The sequence below is a fragment of the Sycon ciliatum genome, chromosome 13 (genome assembly GCF_964019385.1).
Source record: "Sycon ciliatum chromosome 13, ocSycCili1.1, whole genome shotgun sequence".
Taxonomy (NCBI): Eukaryota; Metazoa; Porifera; class Calcarea; order Leucosolenida; family Sycettidae; genus Sycon; species Sycon ciliatum.
Genome location: NC_088655.1, coordinates 14,721,291 through 14,738,088, shown reverse-complemented (window position 1 = coordinate 14,738,088; position 16,798 = coordinate 14,721,291). Strand labels below are relative to the sequence as shown.

The 16,798-nt window shown below is 48.1% G+C and overlaps 1 protein-coding gene across 1 annotated transcript in view; it reads left to right on the top strand.

Moving 5' to 3' along the window:
- Positions 1-16,798, top strand: part of LOC135830070 (putative aldehyde dehydrogenase family 7 member A1 homolog) — a 29,726-nt gene that overhangs the window by 5,449 nt on the left and 7,479 nt on the right. Inside the window, 9 exon segments of the mRNA XM_065342457.1 lie at positions 9,842-9,922; positions 11,042-11,165; positions 11,508-11,685; positions 12,122-12,199; positions 13,070-13,127; positions 13,314-13,353; positions 14,652-14,693; positions 15,008-15,102; positions 15,501-15,585. Coding sequence (XP_065198529.1) covers positions 9,842-9,922; positions 11,042-11,165; positions 11,508-11,685; positions 12,122-12,199; positions 13,070-13,127; positions 13,314-13,353; positions 14,652-14,693; positions 15,008-15,102; positions 15,501-15,585 — 781 coding nt within the window.

Sequence of the window (16,798 nt, the reverse complement as noted above, 5' to 3'; positions counted from 1 at the left end):
TGTGCGCATGCGCGAAACTGTGTGAGCTAGTCTTTGGTCTGTCGTCTTGTCAAGATGTAGTCGTTTTCCGTGTTCTTGTTCATTCGTCAATAAAAGAGTGTAAAAAGGCAGTCCAGTGGTGGCGGTTGAGCTGATGCAGTGATGAAGAGTGTAATGGTAGACTAACAGCAACAACATTTGGCGCCCAACTATCTCTCGACGCGGAGTTCTGCCTCCGCAGCTCACGACCCTGAGATGTGTGTTGCTCCCGTCACTGCTGGACTGTCCTGGTTTATTCGTCACCCCTGTCCGTGTTCGAACGTTCGTCGTGGAGCTGTGTCGTCGTGCTGTGTCGTCGTGCTGTGTCGTCGTCCGGTGTCCCGTCGTCGTCGTCCCGTCGTCGTCGTCCCGTCGTCGTCGTCCCGTCGTCGTCGTCGTCTACTCAATTCGATCAAGCTGACGCCCTCCGCTGAGCTGTGTTCAAGTGTCGCTGTGCGTCCGCCGTTTCGTTGTCCTGAGACGAGTGGAGTATCAGCTTCGCAGTTGGCTTCCTGCTGCTCCGAAGTCGTGTGCTGGCTGGGAATGCGCCGCCTTTCTTCTCTCCATATCTCTCTTCTTTTCTTTGTTTTCCGGTGAGTGTTTATGTGTGTGCATGCGTGCGTGCATACGGGAGTTTGTTTGAATTGCTACTTGTCTTGGGAACTGGCGTCTGATCATGGTGAACCACGGTTGGTTCTCCTTGTGGCAGTCCACATCGAAGGCAACGAACGTCCGATCAGGGTGAGCCCCGGTTCATTGCTGGGAGCTAGACTCGCTGCTTGTTTGTCGTTGCCATGTATATATTTTATTTATTTTTGTTTTTTCGGTGACAGTCATGGGTTTGACTGGCGTTGTGTGGATGGGCAGGGCTCATCGGTTTTCAGGCTTAGGTTTAGCCTGTGTTTTTTTTGTGTGTGCGTGGTTAGACAGCAATGCAGTGTTTCTTCTCTTCTCTTTAACATTCACCTCTCTTTCTTTCTTCTGGCTTTGGTTGCCCTGTTTTATTCTGGGGAGCTACATGCGTTGGTCCTGTGGCTACTTTTGCTGTTTGCGGCTGCGTCTCTCTATGCGTTGGTCCTGTGGCTACTTTTGCTGTTTGCGGTTGCGTCTCTCTGCGTATTGTGTTTTATTTGGTCATACCGAGGACGGTATGTGTTTTTTTGGTCGGGATATTGTGGTAGATTTGGTGTCACGTGTTTGTTTCGTCTTGGTCGCTGTGGACACGCGTCATTGGTTGGTGGTGTTGTGCGCATGCGCGAAACTGTGTGAGCTAGTCTTTGGTCTGTCGTCTTGTCAAGATGTAGTCGTTTTCCGTGTTCTTGTTCATTCGTCAATAAAAGAGTGTAAAAAGGCAGTCCAGTGGTGGCGGTTGAGCTGATGCAGTGATGAAGAGTGTAATGGTAGACTAACAGCTACAACACAGGAACTCACTCAGTATGTGATGTCAGTGGGCAATACAGGAACTCACTCAGTATGTGATGCCAGTGGGCAATACAGGAACTCACTCAGTATGTGATGCCAGTGGGCAATACAGGAACTCACTCAGTATGTGATGCCAGTGGGCAATACAGGAACTCACTCAGTATGTGATGCCAGTGGGCAATACAGGAACTCACTCAGTATGTGATGTCAGTGGGCAATACAGGAACTCACTCAGTATGTGATGTCAGTGGGCAATACAGGAACTCACTCAGTATGTGATGTCAGTGGGCAATACAGGAACTCACTCAGTATGTGATGTCAGTGGGCAATACAGGAACTCACTCAGTATGTGATGCCAGTGGGCAATACAGGAACTCACTCAGTATGTGATGTCAGTGGGCAATACAGGAACTCACTCAGTATGTGATGTCAGTGGGCAATACAGGAACTCACTCAGTATGTGATGCCAGTGGGCAATACAGGAACTCACTCAGTATGTGATGTCAGTGGGCAATACAGGAACTCACTCAGTATGTGATGCCAGTGGGCAATACAGGAACTCACTCAGTATGTGATGCCAGTGGGCAATACAGGAACTCACTCAGTATGTGATGCCAGTGGGCAATACAGGAACTCACTCAGTATGTGATGTCAGTGGGCAATACAGGAACTCACTCAGTATGTGATGCCAGTGGGCAATACAGGAACTCACTCAGTATGTGATGCCAGTGGGCAATACAGGAACTCACTCAGTATGTGATGCCAGTGGGCATTACAGGAACTCACTCAGTATGTGATGTCAGTGGGCAATACAGGAACTCACTCAGTATGTGATGCCAGTGGGCAATACAGGAACTCACTCAGTATGTGATGTCAGTGGGCAATACAGGAACTCACTCAGTATGTGATGCCAGTGGGCAATACAGGAACTCACTCAGTATGTGATGTCAGTGGGCAATACAGGAACTCACTCAGTATGTGATGCCAGTGGGCAATACAGGAACTCACTCAGTATGTGATGCCAGTGGGCAATACAGGAACTCACTCAGTATGTGATGCCAGTGGGCAATACAGGAACTCACTCAGTACGTGATGCCAGTGGGCAATACAGGAACTCACTCAGTATGTGATGCCAGTGGGCAATACAGGAACTCACTCAGTATGTGATGCCAGTGGGCAATACAGGAACTCACTCAGTATGTGATGTCAGTGGGCAATACAGGAACTCACTCAGTATGTGATGCCAGTGGGCAATACAGGAACTCACTCAGTATGTGATGCCAGTGGGCAATACAGGAACTCACTCAGTATGTGATGCCAGTGGGCAATACAGGAACTCACTCAGTATGTGATGTCAGTGGGCAATACAGGAACTCACTCAGTATGTGATGCCAGTGGGCAATACAGGAACTCACTCAGTATGTGATGTCAGTGGGCAATACAGGAACTCACTCAGTATGTGATGTCAGTGGGCAATGTGGTAGTCCCACTGAACTATGGCTGATAGTTGCATGACTCTGGTTGTAATGTATGTTTTGTCTCTGTCAGTGATGCGCTTTCAGTAATCTGCTGATACTAGTATGCTAGAACTTAGAAGCATCCTAGACCTACCTGCACTGTGTTCCTTCTGTACGCATTCGCCACATACTTGGCATGCCCTATCCCTAGCGCTGGGTAGTACCATGCAGTCTACCAGTGACGTAGGTCTCACGTGATACTTGTTGTAGTGATTGTAGATCTAGATATTGACGGATCCTGGCGCAAGGTCGAGGAGATCAAGAGAGAGAGAGCCCGAGAATGGCGGCCAGATCCTGAGTGTCCTAATTTATTATCCCGAACCGTTTTCCTTGTATTTATTCTTATTGCATGTATTGATTAATCCCATTGTTGGATTGAACCGTGTTGGCTGGTGTGAACTGAGTGACGAGTTGACTGAAACATTGGCGCAGTGAACAGGATTCTTTTCTTAGTAAGTCACTCGTTGAAGTTTGTAGTTTCCACCACGCACGTGGGAAATGGCAGAAAAAGTAAAAGTCGGCGTCCGCCTTGACCTGGACCACGAGCTGGGAAACGATCATTTCCTTACTTGGCGTAGTCAGTTGGAGATTGGCTTTGCACTCCACGAAGTGAAGGATCAGTCGAAGCAGTATTTGGCAGCAGCTGCCAATTTAGGCGAGTCAGCAAGTCACTACTTATGGCAGAGCTACCCGACAGTGCCAACTACGGCTACTAATCCCTACAACGATCTTATCAAATTGTTCCAAGAATATTTCGGCTCGAAACAGAGCGCAGCGTCCCGTTTGGCGGAATTGTTTGCAGTCGAGCAACGTCCTGGGGAGACTGTACAGGCCTTTCGGCTGCGGGTGCAAAAGGACATGAGGGTTTGCAACCTGACCAGCACTCGTACTGCCGAGGAACTACTGGGAGTTGTGGGAGTCCACCTGTTTGCACGGGGGCTCAGCTCGGCCAGTGCCCGAAAGAGTGTCTTGGAGCACGATGCGCAGGACTTGAGCTCCGCCGCAGCCAAGGCGCAGGCAGTCGTGTTAGCAGAGGACTGTGCTAACAACGCTCCAGTACTGGAGGTGAGCTATGCCGCTATCCATCAACGCCGACACACAACATTGCCAACATCCGGCTGTGGATATTGTGGGGAGAAGCACGCTCCAGGCAAGCCGCACTGCCCAGCGGTCCATATGTTCTGTGCCAAGTGTGGACGTAAGGGACACTTCTCGTCGGTGTGCCGTTCCGACTTTGGTCGAGCGGACCGCAGTGCCCAGACCCAGTTGCCGAACGCAGCATCAGCGCAACAGAATCGGACCGCACCAGCCGTATCGTCGCTCCGAACGGGTGCAGCATCACCAGCCGTACAGTCCGCCCAGACACCAGAGTCCTATGAAACCTTCGGGGTGCAGGCAGAGAAGACCGCCTTCACGCTTCCTCTGAGGCAGGTAACATTGGACAGCCGACACACATTGTCGCTAAGAGTGGACTCTGCCAGCAGGGTTTCGATTATCCCTAAGTCGGCGCTCCCATCGGGGTACGTCTTGTCACCGCCGCCATGCCCACTTCAGCCCGTGGGAACGCAACGCATAACAGCCGTGGGAGTTTTTGATGGTAACCTGAGCTATCAGGGCCGCGAAATCACTGAGACTATCTTTGTAGTCGATGACACACAGTGCACGGTGCCCGCGCTATTAGGAGAACAGGCCTCCATCCAGTTAGGTCTTCTGGCAATGTCGACTTCAGCCACTGATGTTCCAGCTGGTGCTCAGCGCCCAACATCACTACCTCCTCATGCCTGGCACACCGTCGCTATTGACGTGTTGTATTACCAGCAGAGCGTTTTCCTAACCCTTCTGGATTTATACAGCCGATATCCTGCAGTTGTACGTTTGCCAGCCGAGAAGACAAGTGACCTCATCGGGGCACTGGACCAAATATTCACTCTGTTTGGCATGCCACGACACCTAATAGCCGACAACCGTTCACCGTTCTGCAGCGACGAATTCCGCAAACAGCTCGAGTCATGGGGAATCAGTCACGAGTGCACTGTCCCCAACACGCCGCAGCAGCATCCACTTGAGCGGCTCCACCGGACATTGAAGCAACACATGCGACAATCTGGCGAGACACGAACAGAAGACGCACTTCGTTTGGCACTTCGAGCAGTTCGGTCAGCCGTCAACACGACTACCGGCAAACGTCCGGGTGATCTACTGCTGCGAGGAGGTTATCACACCCCGCCCGTACAGCTTCGGCCAGGCGATAATGTGGCTACAGACGACGATGATGACGAGGTACACGAGGAACTGCACGAATGCGGTGCTCAGCCATCTGCCATCGTCACCGCAAACCCTAGTACGGTTCAACCAGCTTCTAGTCGTCCGCAGCGTAAGACTCAAACGCCAAGTCGCTATCGGTAGACCGCTGGTCTTTTTTTCTGAAAAGGGGGGAAATGTGGTAGTCCCACTGAACTATGGCTGATAGTTGCATGACTCTGGTTGTAATGTATGTTTTGTCTCTGTCAGTGATGCGCTTTCAGTAATCTGCTGATACTAGTATGCTAGAACTTAGAAGCATCCTAGACCTACCTGCACTGTGTTCCTTCTGTACGCATTCGCCACATACTTGGCATGCCCTATCCCTAGCGCTGGGTAGTACCATGCAGTCTACCAGTGACGTAGGTCTCACGTGATACTTGTTGTAGTGATTGTAGATCTAGATATTGACGGATCCTGGCGCAAGGTCGAGGAGATCAAGAGAGAGAGCCCGAGAATGGCGGCCAGATCCTGAGTGTCCTAATTTATTATCCCGAACCGTTTTCCTTGTATTTATTCTTATTGCATGTATTGATTAATCCCATTGTTGGATTGAACCGTGTTGGCTGGTGTGAACTGAGTGACGAGTTGACTGAAACAGGCAATACAGGAACTCACTCAGTATGTGATGTCAGTGGGCAATACAGGAACTCACTCAGTATGTGATGCCAGTGGGCAATACAGGAACTCACTCAGTATGTGATGCCAGTGGGCAATACAGGAACTCACTCAGTATGTGATGCCAGTGGGCAATACAGGAACTCACTCAGTATGTGATGTCAGTGGGCAATACAGGAACTCACTCAGTATGTGATGTCAGTGGGCAATACAGGAACTCACTCAGTATGTGATGTCAGTGGGCAATACAGGAACTCACTCAGTATGTGATGTCAGTGGGCAATACAGGAACTCACTCAGTATGTGATGCCAGTGGGCAATACAGGAACTCACTCAGTATGTGATGCCAGTGGGCAATACAGGAACTCACTCAGTATGTGATGCCAGTGGGCAATACAGGAACTCACTCAGTATGTGATGCCAGTGGGCAATACAGGAACTCACTCAGTATGTGATGCCAGTGGGCAATACAGGAACTCACTCAGTATGTGATGCCAGTGGGCAATACAGGAACTCACTCAGTATGTGATGCCAGTGGGCAATACAGGAACTCACTCAGTATGTGATGTCAGTGGGCAATACAGGAACTCACTCAGTATGTGATGTCAGTGGGGCAATACAGGAACTCACTCAGTATGTGATGTCAGTGGGCAATACAGGAACTCACTCAGTATGTGATGTCAGTGGGCAATACAGGAACTCACTCAGTATGTGATGCCAGTGGGCAATACAGGAACTCACTCAGTATGTGATGTCAGTGGGCAATACAGGAACTCACTCAGTATGTGATGCCAATGGGCAATACAGGAACTCACTCAGTATGTGATGTCAGTGGGCAATACAGGAACTCACTCAGTATGTGATGCCAGTGGGCAATACAGGAACTCACTCAGTATGTGATGCCAGTGGGCAATACAGGAACTCACTCAGTATGTGATGCCAGTGGGCAATACAGGAACTCACTCAGTATGTGATGCCAGTGGGCAATACAGGAACTCACTCAGTATGTGATGTCAGTGGGCAATACAGGAACTCACTCAGTATGTGATGTCAGTGGGCAATACAGGAACTCACTCAGTATGTGATGTCAGTGGGCAATACAGGAACTCACTCAGTATGTGATGTCAGTGGGCAATACAGGAACTCACTCAGTATGTGATGCCAGTGGGCAATACAGGAACTCACTCAGTATGTGATGGCAGTGGGCAATACAGGAACTCACTCAGTATGTGATGTCAGTGGGCAATACAGGAACTCACTCAGTATGTGATGCCAGTGGGCAATACAGGAACTCACTCAGTATGTGATGTCAGTGGGCAATACAGGAACTCACTCAGTATGTGATGTCAGTGGGCAATACAGGAACTCACTCAGTATGTGATGTCAGTGGGCAATACAGGAACTCACTCAGTATGTGATGCCAATGGGCAATACAGGAACTCACTCAGTATGTGATGTCAGTGGGCAATACAGGAACTCACTCAGTATGTGATGTCAGTGGGCAATACAGGAACTCACTCAGTATGTGATGTCAGTGGGCAATACAGGAACTCACTCAGTATGTGATGTCAGTGGGCAATACAGGAACTCACTCAGTATGTGATGCCAGTGGGCAATACAGGAACTCACTCAGTATGTGATGTCAGTGGGCAATACAGGAACTCACTCAGTATGTGATGCCAGTGGGCAATACAGGAACTCACTCAGTATGTGATGTCAGTGGGCAATACAGGAACTCACTCAGTATGTGATGTCAGTGGGCAATACAGGAACTCACTCAGTATGTGATGTCAGTGGGCAATACAGGAACTCACTCAGTATGTGATGCCAGTGGGCAATACAGGAACTCACTCAGTATGTGATGCCAGTGGGCAATACAGGAACTCACTCAGTATGTGATGCCAGTGGGCAATACAGGAACTCACTCAGTATGTGATGTCAATGGGCAATACAGGAACTCACTCAGTATGTGATGTCAATGGGCAATACAGGAACTCACTCAGTATGTGATGCCAGTGGGCAATACAGGAACTCACTCAGTATGTGATGCCAGTGGGCAATACAGGAACTCACTCAGTATGTGATGTCAATGGGCAATACAGGAACTCACTCAGTATGTGATGTCAATGGGCAATACAGGAACTCACTCAGTATGTTCTCTCATAAAACATACTGTAAAGTGTAAACCCAGAAACGTTCACGATTTTCGCGAAGGGTGTGAACTCGCAAAAGTAAGTGGGCGCGAAGCGCGAAACTGTAGACTCGAGTCAATCATCAAATTGACTCCAATCGCAAACGTTTGCAGGCGCAACGTGGTCTGTCATCGCAATCCGCGAACTCGAATGGGAGCAAACGATTCCGAGTGTACAGTGCACTGTACTGTTGACGAATACATTGGAGATTGGATATAAGTTTATATATAACGACACTCCTTCGGGAGAGAACAAAATGTCACTATATTCGATCCGTCACTAAACCCGATCTTCACAAAGGACTTACTAAACGACTTGGGCAACAGAATTGTGTCGCTAAACTCAATCTGTCGTTATGTGCAAGGTCGTTATATCCAATATCCGCTGTACTGTCCAGAGCACGGGTGTTTTCATCCATGCTAAAGTATGTTGTAATAAGAAGTACTTTGGATACTACTACTACTCTGAAGTAAGTACATATGTACACTTTCCTGCTGCTCATTGGGGTACGTCTTATCAGAGATGTGGCCTGATATTGTACGTGACCTGATAGTGTATGTGACCTGATAGTGTATGTGACCTGATAGTGTATGTGACCTGATAGTGTATGTGACCTGATAGTGTACGTGACCTGATATTGTACGTGACCTGATATTGTACGTGACCTGATATTGTACGTGACCTGATAGTGTATGTGACCTGATATTGTACGTGACCTGATATTGTACGTGACCTGATATTGTACGTGACCTGATAGTGTATGTGACCTGATAGTGTATGTGACCTGATAGTGTATGTGACCTGATAGTGTATGTGACCTGATAGTGTATGTGACCTGATAGTGTATGTGGCCAGATCAAAGTACAGAGCTGCTCATTGACATCCAGTCACGTCACTCAAGTTTGTGCTTTGCACCATGTCGCAGCCCAGTGTTCGCAGGTCTAGGGCTGCGCAGCGCCCGGCGCGTACTCAAGTGACGCGACTGGATTTCATTGATCAGCACTGTATGCAGCCTGATCATGGTATGTGGCCTGAACGTACCATGTACAATTGTACAGTGGAGCTGTGATTAGACGTACCCCCCCCCCCCCCCCCCCCCACGGGGAAACGGAAAGTGTTCTTCTTATCTGCACATACAGTACTGTCAGGCGCCGAAGAACGGCCAGGCTAGAATTTCACCAATTTTTAAGAACGGTCTAGGCTGGAATTTTCGCAGATGAGAACGGAGACCGTAGTATACACCATAATGTACACTCAGACGTATAACTCTGCATAAATGTACATGTAAGACTGTACCATCGAACGAAACTGCTGTGTTTGCTAAAAGTAAGAACGGGCTAGGCTAGAACCCTGACCCCCAGCTCTTCAGCGCCCGCCAGTACTGTACCTCAGTATAGAGTACCACACCCATGCCCCCAGACAATATCCGTACCGAGCAAGTTCACGTCTTTTCAGAATGCTTGCTAGGTGAGCGCCCGTGTACCTCTCAACTACTGGTACTAGTAGCTCGACCTGGCCATACTCAACTCCCGTATTGTTATCCTTCACAGTTCTTCTTGCATCTTTGCCATTCTTTGGTTTCCGTTCTTGCAAGATGCTCACTTTCATTCGATTGTTGGTGGGTTCCCCGTGGAGACAGTCTTTGTCTATGGGTGTCTCCTATAGCTTCATTGTGTGTCTTTTGTGTGTGTGTGCGCGTGCGTGCGTGCTTGTGCTCGTATATTATTTTGTGTGCGTGTTTGTTCATTTGCTGCTCTACTATTTCCAACCTAGGTACCAGCTCCTAAGCGTGGTGAGGTTGTCCGCCAAATTGGAGATGCTATGCGCAAATACAAGAAGCCTCTGGGACGACTGGTATGTGTGGACATCTGTATGTCTGTACACATATGTATGTGTGTGTCCGTGTGTGTGTCCATGTATGTGTGTGTACGTGCATATGACCATGTGTATCTGGACTCGATGTGTGTGTTTCTACCCTCTAAGCGTATTGAAGCATTTTGAATGGTACATTTCCAGCATAATGTGCACTTGAAGAGTACATAGACGGTTTAGACTAGAGTAGGTCACGATGCAACTGTGCATGCCACCCTGACTTCACACAACACACGTGGAGCCTGATAGGTTGCCGTGTACATATTCTTGTAGATTCTTCTGCCTGTCAATGGAATTGTACAGTATGTATGTATTGTGTGGAAGGCCAGGTCTGTCGAGATGGCAACGGAGGAATTTCTCCAGCTCTATGTCTCTATCTGAGTCATGCAATACTCGAACAGCAATGACACAACCAAGTCCTTTTTTCTACCGCTGCTCGGAGTGTTAAAAAAGCACTCATCTGATCTGACAGCACGTACTGGCTGTGTCCACTGGACATAGAGCACTATGCCCAGCCTGTGGATCTTAGACAACTGTCTCTATCAGAGCCAGATATACAGTATACAGTACCCGCCTAAAGCAGTAAAGGCCAATTCACAATACAACTTTCTGCGACGCGATTTGCGACAATTGCGACAAGAAACTGCCTGTCGCAAGCTGTCACAAAGGCACCTGTCGCAGAAGTTGAAGAAAGTTCTACTTTTGCGACATCGTCACATGCGACACGCGACAAGCACAAACGGAGTACAGTTTCTACCCTGGGTGCACGTGCAGTGCACGTGCATAGTACTACTAGTGCATAGGGATGTCGCAAACATGAAAAAGATTGTGAACCGTGTGTCGCTGTCGCAGCTCGTCGCAGGTGTCGCAAGTTGCATGTCGCGTTGCAAGAAGTTGTATTGTGAATCGGCCTTTATGCATGATGCATAATCAATAAGACTTTCCAATTCCTGCCTCACTTACCACACAAACAACATGTGTACTTGTTTTATTACACACACACACACGCACACACACTCACGCACACACACACACACACACATACACACACGTGCATACACACGCACGCGCACAAACACGCACACCTTCTCTATTGTCCAGGTGTCAATGGAGATGGGAAAAATCCTAGTGGAGGGTGCTGGTGAGGTGCAGGAATACGTGGACATCTGTGATTATGCCGTCGGACTCTCTCGCATGTTTGCTGGCAAGGTATTGCCATCAGAACGTAAGTACTTTTTCCGTAAATCATAGCCAATGGTGTGTGTGCGTGTGTGTGTGTGTGTGTGTGTGTGTGTGTGTGTGTGTGTGTGTGTGTTCAATACGCAACTCGTCCTACGAATTGCTTTTTTTTAAATATATTATTTTTTCCACTTTACTACGTCCTCAACCCGTCACCACCGTGCACTCTTAGCCGAACCAATGCACGAAGCATAAACACACCAGCACAGCAAGGACACTTCCGCTGACAGCAACGAGTATGTTTGTGTGTACGTGTGTGTCCATGTACGTGTGTGTGCGTGTTATTTTCCGTCTGTACGTCCTAACATGTGCCCCGTGTGCACACCAGGTGAGGACCATGCCTTGCTGGAGCAGTGGAATCCGGTGGGAACAGTTGGCATCATCACGGCATTCAACTTCCCCGTGGCTGTATACGGCTGGAACACAGCACTCAGCATGGTCTGTGGCAATGTGAATGTGTGGAAGGGAGCACCGTCTACACCTCTTACCAGTGTTGCTGTAACCAAGTGAGTACCTTCAGCTTGAGTTCCTATGGCCGGCATAAGTGCTTCGATTTGGGGTTTTTGAGTTTTTTCGTATGCGCCAGTGCTTATTAAATGTTATCACTGCCAATCTGTGTAATCCACCCATATTCATCAATGGATTCTTTGTTATCCTGAGCATGTGAAATATGTGCCAAATCAACTTCACCAAAAACTGATATGATTATAATAGATGAGCTGTTCTGAGCTACAGGCAAATCTGAGATACGGGCAGTGCCCGGTCCTGGATAAGAGATGTTCGTGTGTATGTGCATAGGAAAGGGGGGGGGGGGGAGGATGGGGTGTATGCGTGTGTGTGTGTGTACATGTGTATCATTATGCAGTAAACACTGGATAAATGAGGGATTTGTAAAATCGAGCATGGTCTGTGCTGTTATGCCTGTGTGTGTGTGTGAATTAGGATTGTGGAGTCAGTTCTGAAGAAGAATAAAATGCCCACAAGCGTATGCAGTCTTGCTCAAGGTGGCCTTGATGTTGGGTAAGTGTGTGTGTGTGTGTGTGTGTGTGGTGGATACCAGGCTACAAATAGTGGCGGTCAATTCATCAGCCTTGCAAGCTGTTGAATGGTGTAATCCCAGCACAAGTTGCTATGTCTAACATAGCTGTTCGCTATCATCGCTCCCGCGATGGGCATGTCTGAGGTCTGAGGTGTGTGTGTGTGTGTGCGTGCGCGTGTGCCTCCACGTGTGCATCGTGTGGAGGGCGCGGTTGGTCCCATCAGTACATCAGTACCTTGTAACTCATTCCTGAGCCAGTCCAGCCTGTGCACGTGCTTGTGACCTCTTCCTAAAGTCAGCTAATGTGTACTTGACAGCTTGTCCATGTGAATGGAGGTGCACCGTTCCGTCCTACCGTACGCCATAGTCGGGTGCCGGAGAACTGAGGGAAGGGGGCTCGTGACCTAGACCGTTCTTATTTTTCATGTACATGCACTATAGTCAATGCACAGTTGAGTCACCGTGTCAAGATCGAGATCAGCAAGCTGTGCTGGGTGAAATTCTAGCCTCTTTGTTCTTCAGCAAAAAAAAAGAAAGAGAAATGCTCAATGAGACAAACACGTGACACGCGACAGCACTATCAATGTCACACGTCTGCCAATAGTCACTGCTCAAGTACATGTACAGCTTAATCTTTCTCATCAGCTGGATCCTGAGAGTGGAGACTACCATCGCTGTATGCGTATGTCGGAAAATTGCCATCGGTCTAGCCTTTGGCTTTTGTTTCTGCGGACTTATTTTCTGTGTGTGTTTGTGTGTGTGTGTGTGTGTGTGTGTGTGTGTGTGTGTGTGTGTGTGTGTTTGTGTGCGCGTGCGTGCGTATTTATGTATGTGTGTGTGTGTGTTTTCAGAAAGGCTATGTGTGCTGATCCTAACGTCAACCTTGTCTCCTTCACAGGAAGTACCGAAGTAAGTTCCTACACTCCGTGCTGAGATGGAAGTCATTTCTGCAGAGAGTGTTTTCACTGTTTTGTGTGTTGTGCTACATGCCCAAGTAATGTGAGGCGGATGCCACTGGAACCAACTCGTGTGTATGTGTGTCTGTGTGTGTGTGTGTGTCTGTCTGTCTGTGCATGTGGTTTTGTTTGTGCCCAGGCTGGTCGTCATGCTGCCGTTGCAGTGCAAAGCCGTTTTGGTAGGGTTTGCTTTCAGTTGTATTGTTGCTGTCTATGCTGCTACAGGCACGTACGCGGGGTCTGCGGGAGGGGAGTTACATGGAGTCCGTTGTTGTAAATAGCTACTGTAAAAGCCATTATTCTAACGGGGCGCATTATAACGATTTCCCAAAATTGACTAGTTTACGTGTACCAAAGGTAACGATTCTCACTCATCCTCAACGCTCAATAGGACAGTATATGTATCGATTTCTGTATAACGATTTCTATTTTAACGACAGATTTCTCCTCGTTAACTCGTTAGAGTTAGCACTTCGTTATATATATGGCTTTTACAGTACCTCACGTCAACCAACTCTCGCGCGCGTCGCGTGTTTCAGCGCATGCGCAGTGCATGATGACGTCAAGTAGTGGTAGAATCTGCGACTTGACGACTCGTTGACAGTACGGCGCGACGCCCACGCGCAGCGCAACAAAAGACGGAAAACCCAAAAAATCGTTCAGAAAGGGGGGTTCGTCCGAACCCTGTGGAGCCCCCCCCCCCCCCCCCTCCCCCCCCCTGTGTACGCGCCTGTACTACTGCTGCTGCCTATACTTCTACTGCTGCTGCTACCACTGCCTCCACAGCTACCACAGCTGCTTCTGGTGCAGCCAATCATGTGCTGTTGCTGATGTCATTTCCTCTATGGCAACTGCTGCTGCTGTTGCGTCTCTTACACCTAAGTGTCGCTCTACACCTTAGTGCATGCCCTAATTGTAGAGAGGGGGGGGGGGGGGGGTATTCCCATCGTTGTGTAGGCTTTTCTCAGTGATTGGATGATCCGATACAAATCCCTGGCATGTACAGTCGACTCCTGATGTAACCAACACCATTGTGCAGGATAATTAGTTCTTTATAGCCAAAGTTTGTTATAACCAAAGTTTGTTATAACAGAAATTCATTTACACTGTAGGTTCAAACTGGGACATGGACAATGGTTTGCTACATCAAGAACTTTGCTATATTCGAGTTTGTTATAAGTGGAGTTGACTGTATCTGCTATTTTGATAGATAATCTGGTACTGATGATTAGAATTGAAGAGAGAAATGAGTAGCGATTTCTAGTGGCCTTCTGCCCCTCTGTTGTGTGTGTTTTCTCTTAAGATGTATCTCCCGGTTTTTTTACCATCTCAGGAGCTGAATTAGTGCTGCTGTGGTGGCCATGTAATTGTTGATGCTGTTTTCAGTGCAGCTATTGATGATAATGCTGCTTTTGTTGCTGCTGCTTTGTTGCGGCTGCTGCTGCTGCTGTTGTTGCTGTTGTTTTCTGCTCCACAGGGAAGAGCCTGCTAGAGCTGGGAGGTAACAATGCTATCATTGGTACGTTCAGCTACTTTGTGTGTGTGAGGAGGCCCTTTTCTCTATGCCATGTAGACATGAAGACATGAATGTATGAGTAATGCATGTGAGTACGCTGGGATCAGCAATGCACTGTTCAACACCCCCAGACGACCATACCCAGGTGGCTGTGTGGGGTGTTTGCGGTACAAATTACGTCATTGCGCAATGGGCTTATGTAGGTACTGTGTTATAGTGTGTATTACGGTATTATAGTGTACTGTGGTAGCATGCAGGGATTACATGGCATTACGTGTTCTATGACTTTTCTGTATCTATTGTCCTTGTGAACACAGTAATGGATGATGCCGATCTGGAGATGGTTATTCCAGCTACTTTCTTTGCTGCTGTGGGAACCGCCGGACAACGTTGTACGACCACACGCCGGCTGGTTAGTCGTCGTTGTGCGTGTGTGTGTGTGGGTACGTGTGTCCTCTGTTGAGAGGGCACTCTGGAATTAAAACATTTCTATTTCTTGGCGATTCAGGATGGTCCAGGGGTTCCTCATTCGTGCCCCACATCCCATCTTGATACCCTATCGAGGCGAACTGGATTTATAGGACGAAACCTTCCTCTCGGGCATGAACAGTTTTGGTCACCTTTTTAGACACGTGTTTCATCGGTTATTATGTTGTTGTGTGTGTGTATGCGTGTGTTTGTGTGCATGTATGCGTGTGTTTGTGTGCGTGTATGCGTGTGTTTGTGTGCTTGTGTGCGTGTGTTTGTGTGCGTGTATGCGTGTGTTTGTGTGCGTGTATGCGTGTGTTTGTGTGCGTGTGTATACTATAGATTGTACATTCCCAGGTTTATGATCGAGTATTGTCGACACTGGCAAATGCGTACAGTCAAGCTACCATCGGCAGTCCATTAGACAGTATGTTACTGTGTTGCTGCTGCTGGTTCTGGTATCGTGCTCTTTGTAACTGTTGTGTGTGTGTGTGTTGCTGTGTGTGTGGGGGTGGGGTGGTGTTGGGTGTGTTGTGTTGGGGGTGTTTGTGTTGCTGTGTTGCTGTGTGTGTTTCTGTGTGTGTGTGTGTGGGGGGGGGGGGGGGGGGGGGGTTGGGGGTGTTGTGTTTGGGGTGTTTGTGGTACAATGTACTGTAACACCCGAAAATTTCGACGGAGATTTATTTTCGGTAACTTCAGTACAAGGAAAGCGGCGGGGCATAAGTTATGCGTTAGAGTCCACCAACTAAACCAGGTTTTGAACAGTCAGACGTGCGCAAGGTAGCACCAGACTGACAAGGAGTACTGAGACATTCCACGGCAAGGAAGTGAGCTTGAGCAATGCTCAACTGACTGTCTGACTGTTCAAAACCTGGTTTAGTTGGTGGACTCTAACGCGTAACTTGTGCCCTGCCGTTTTCCTTGTTTCAATTTAACCCTTTGTGTACGGACTGTACAACTTTCGATCCCCTGGGATCGAAACTTTTCAAATGTTTAATCGATCGTAACTCAGTCATTTCTGGGTTATTTCCAAAACCTAAATTATGTAGGTCGAAGAGAAAACTCCCAGCTGTCCATTGAAACAATCGCAGAAACACTCCGATGTGCGGTTCCAGAGTTACGAAGCTCGAAAGTCAAATCGCGGCAATTGTCGCTCAATAGCCGCGTGCGCAGATTTGAATAAGGGATTTTCCCATCTTTCTGGGCATCCAGTGACGTAGAAACACATTCAAAATGGCAAACGGACTCGTGGCAGATTGTGAAATTTTTTTGGAAGTAAAAATTAGTTGTTACAAGCAAGGAGAGCGAAATGGCTGATACAAGACGACTTCTGTCGGAATATTGGCATTGCAACTAAGACGCTGGGCTGTAGCGCTGGAGTTTTGACCTTTGTGGTGGCACGTGTGGGCTCAATGTGTTCCTCTTGCGACGAGCTTTCCAGGAAGCTCAAGATTGAAAAAATCGTCAAAAGGAGACCAAAGTTATGACCCGGAGAATTATGGAATTTGAGGCGAGTCGAGATCAAATTCAGTCTGCGTACATTTTTTTAGTACATAAAGGGTTAATATTTTCCTTGGCTCACCATCTGAGTACTAACTTCAGTACAGGTAATTTTTACCTAAAGGAAAACTCGATTTAAA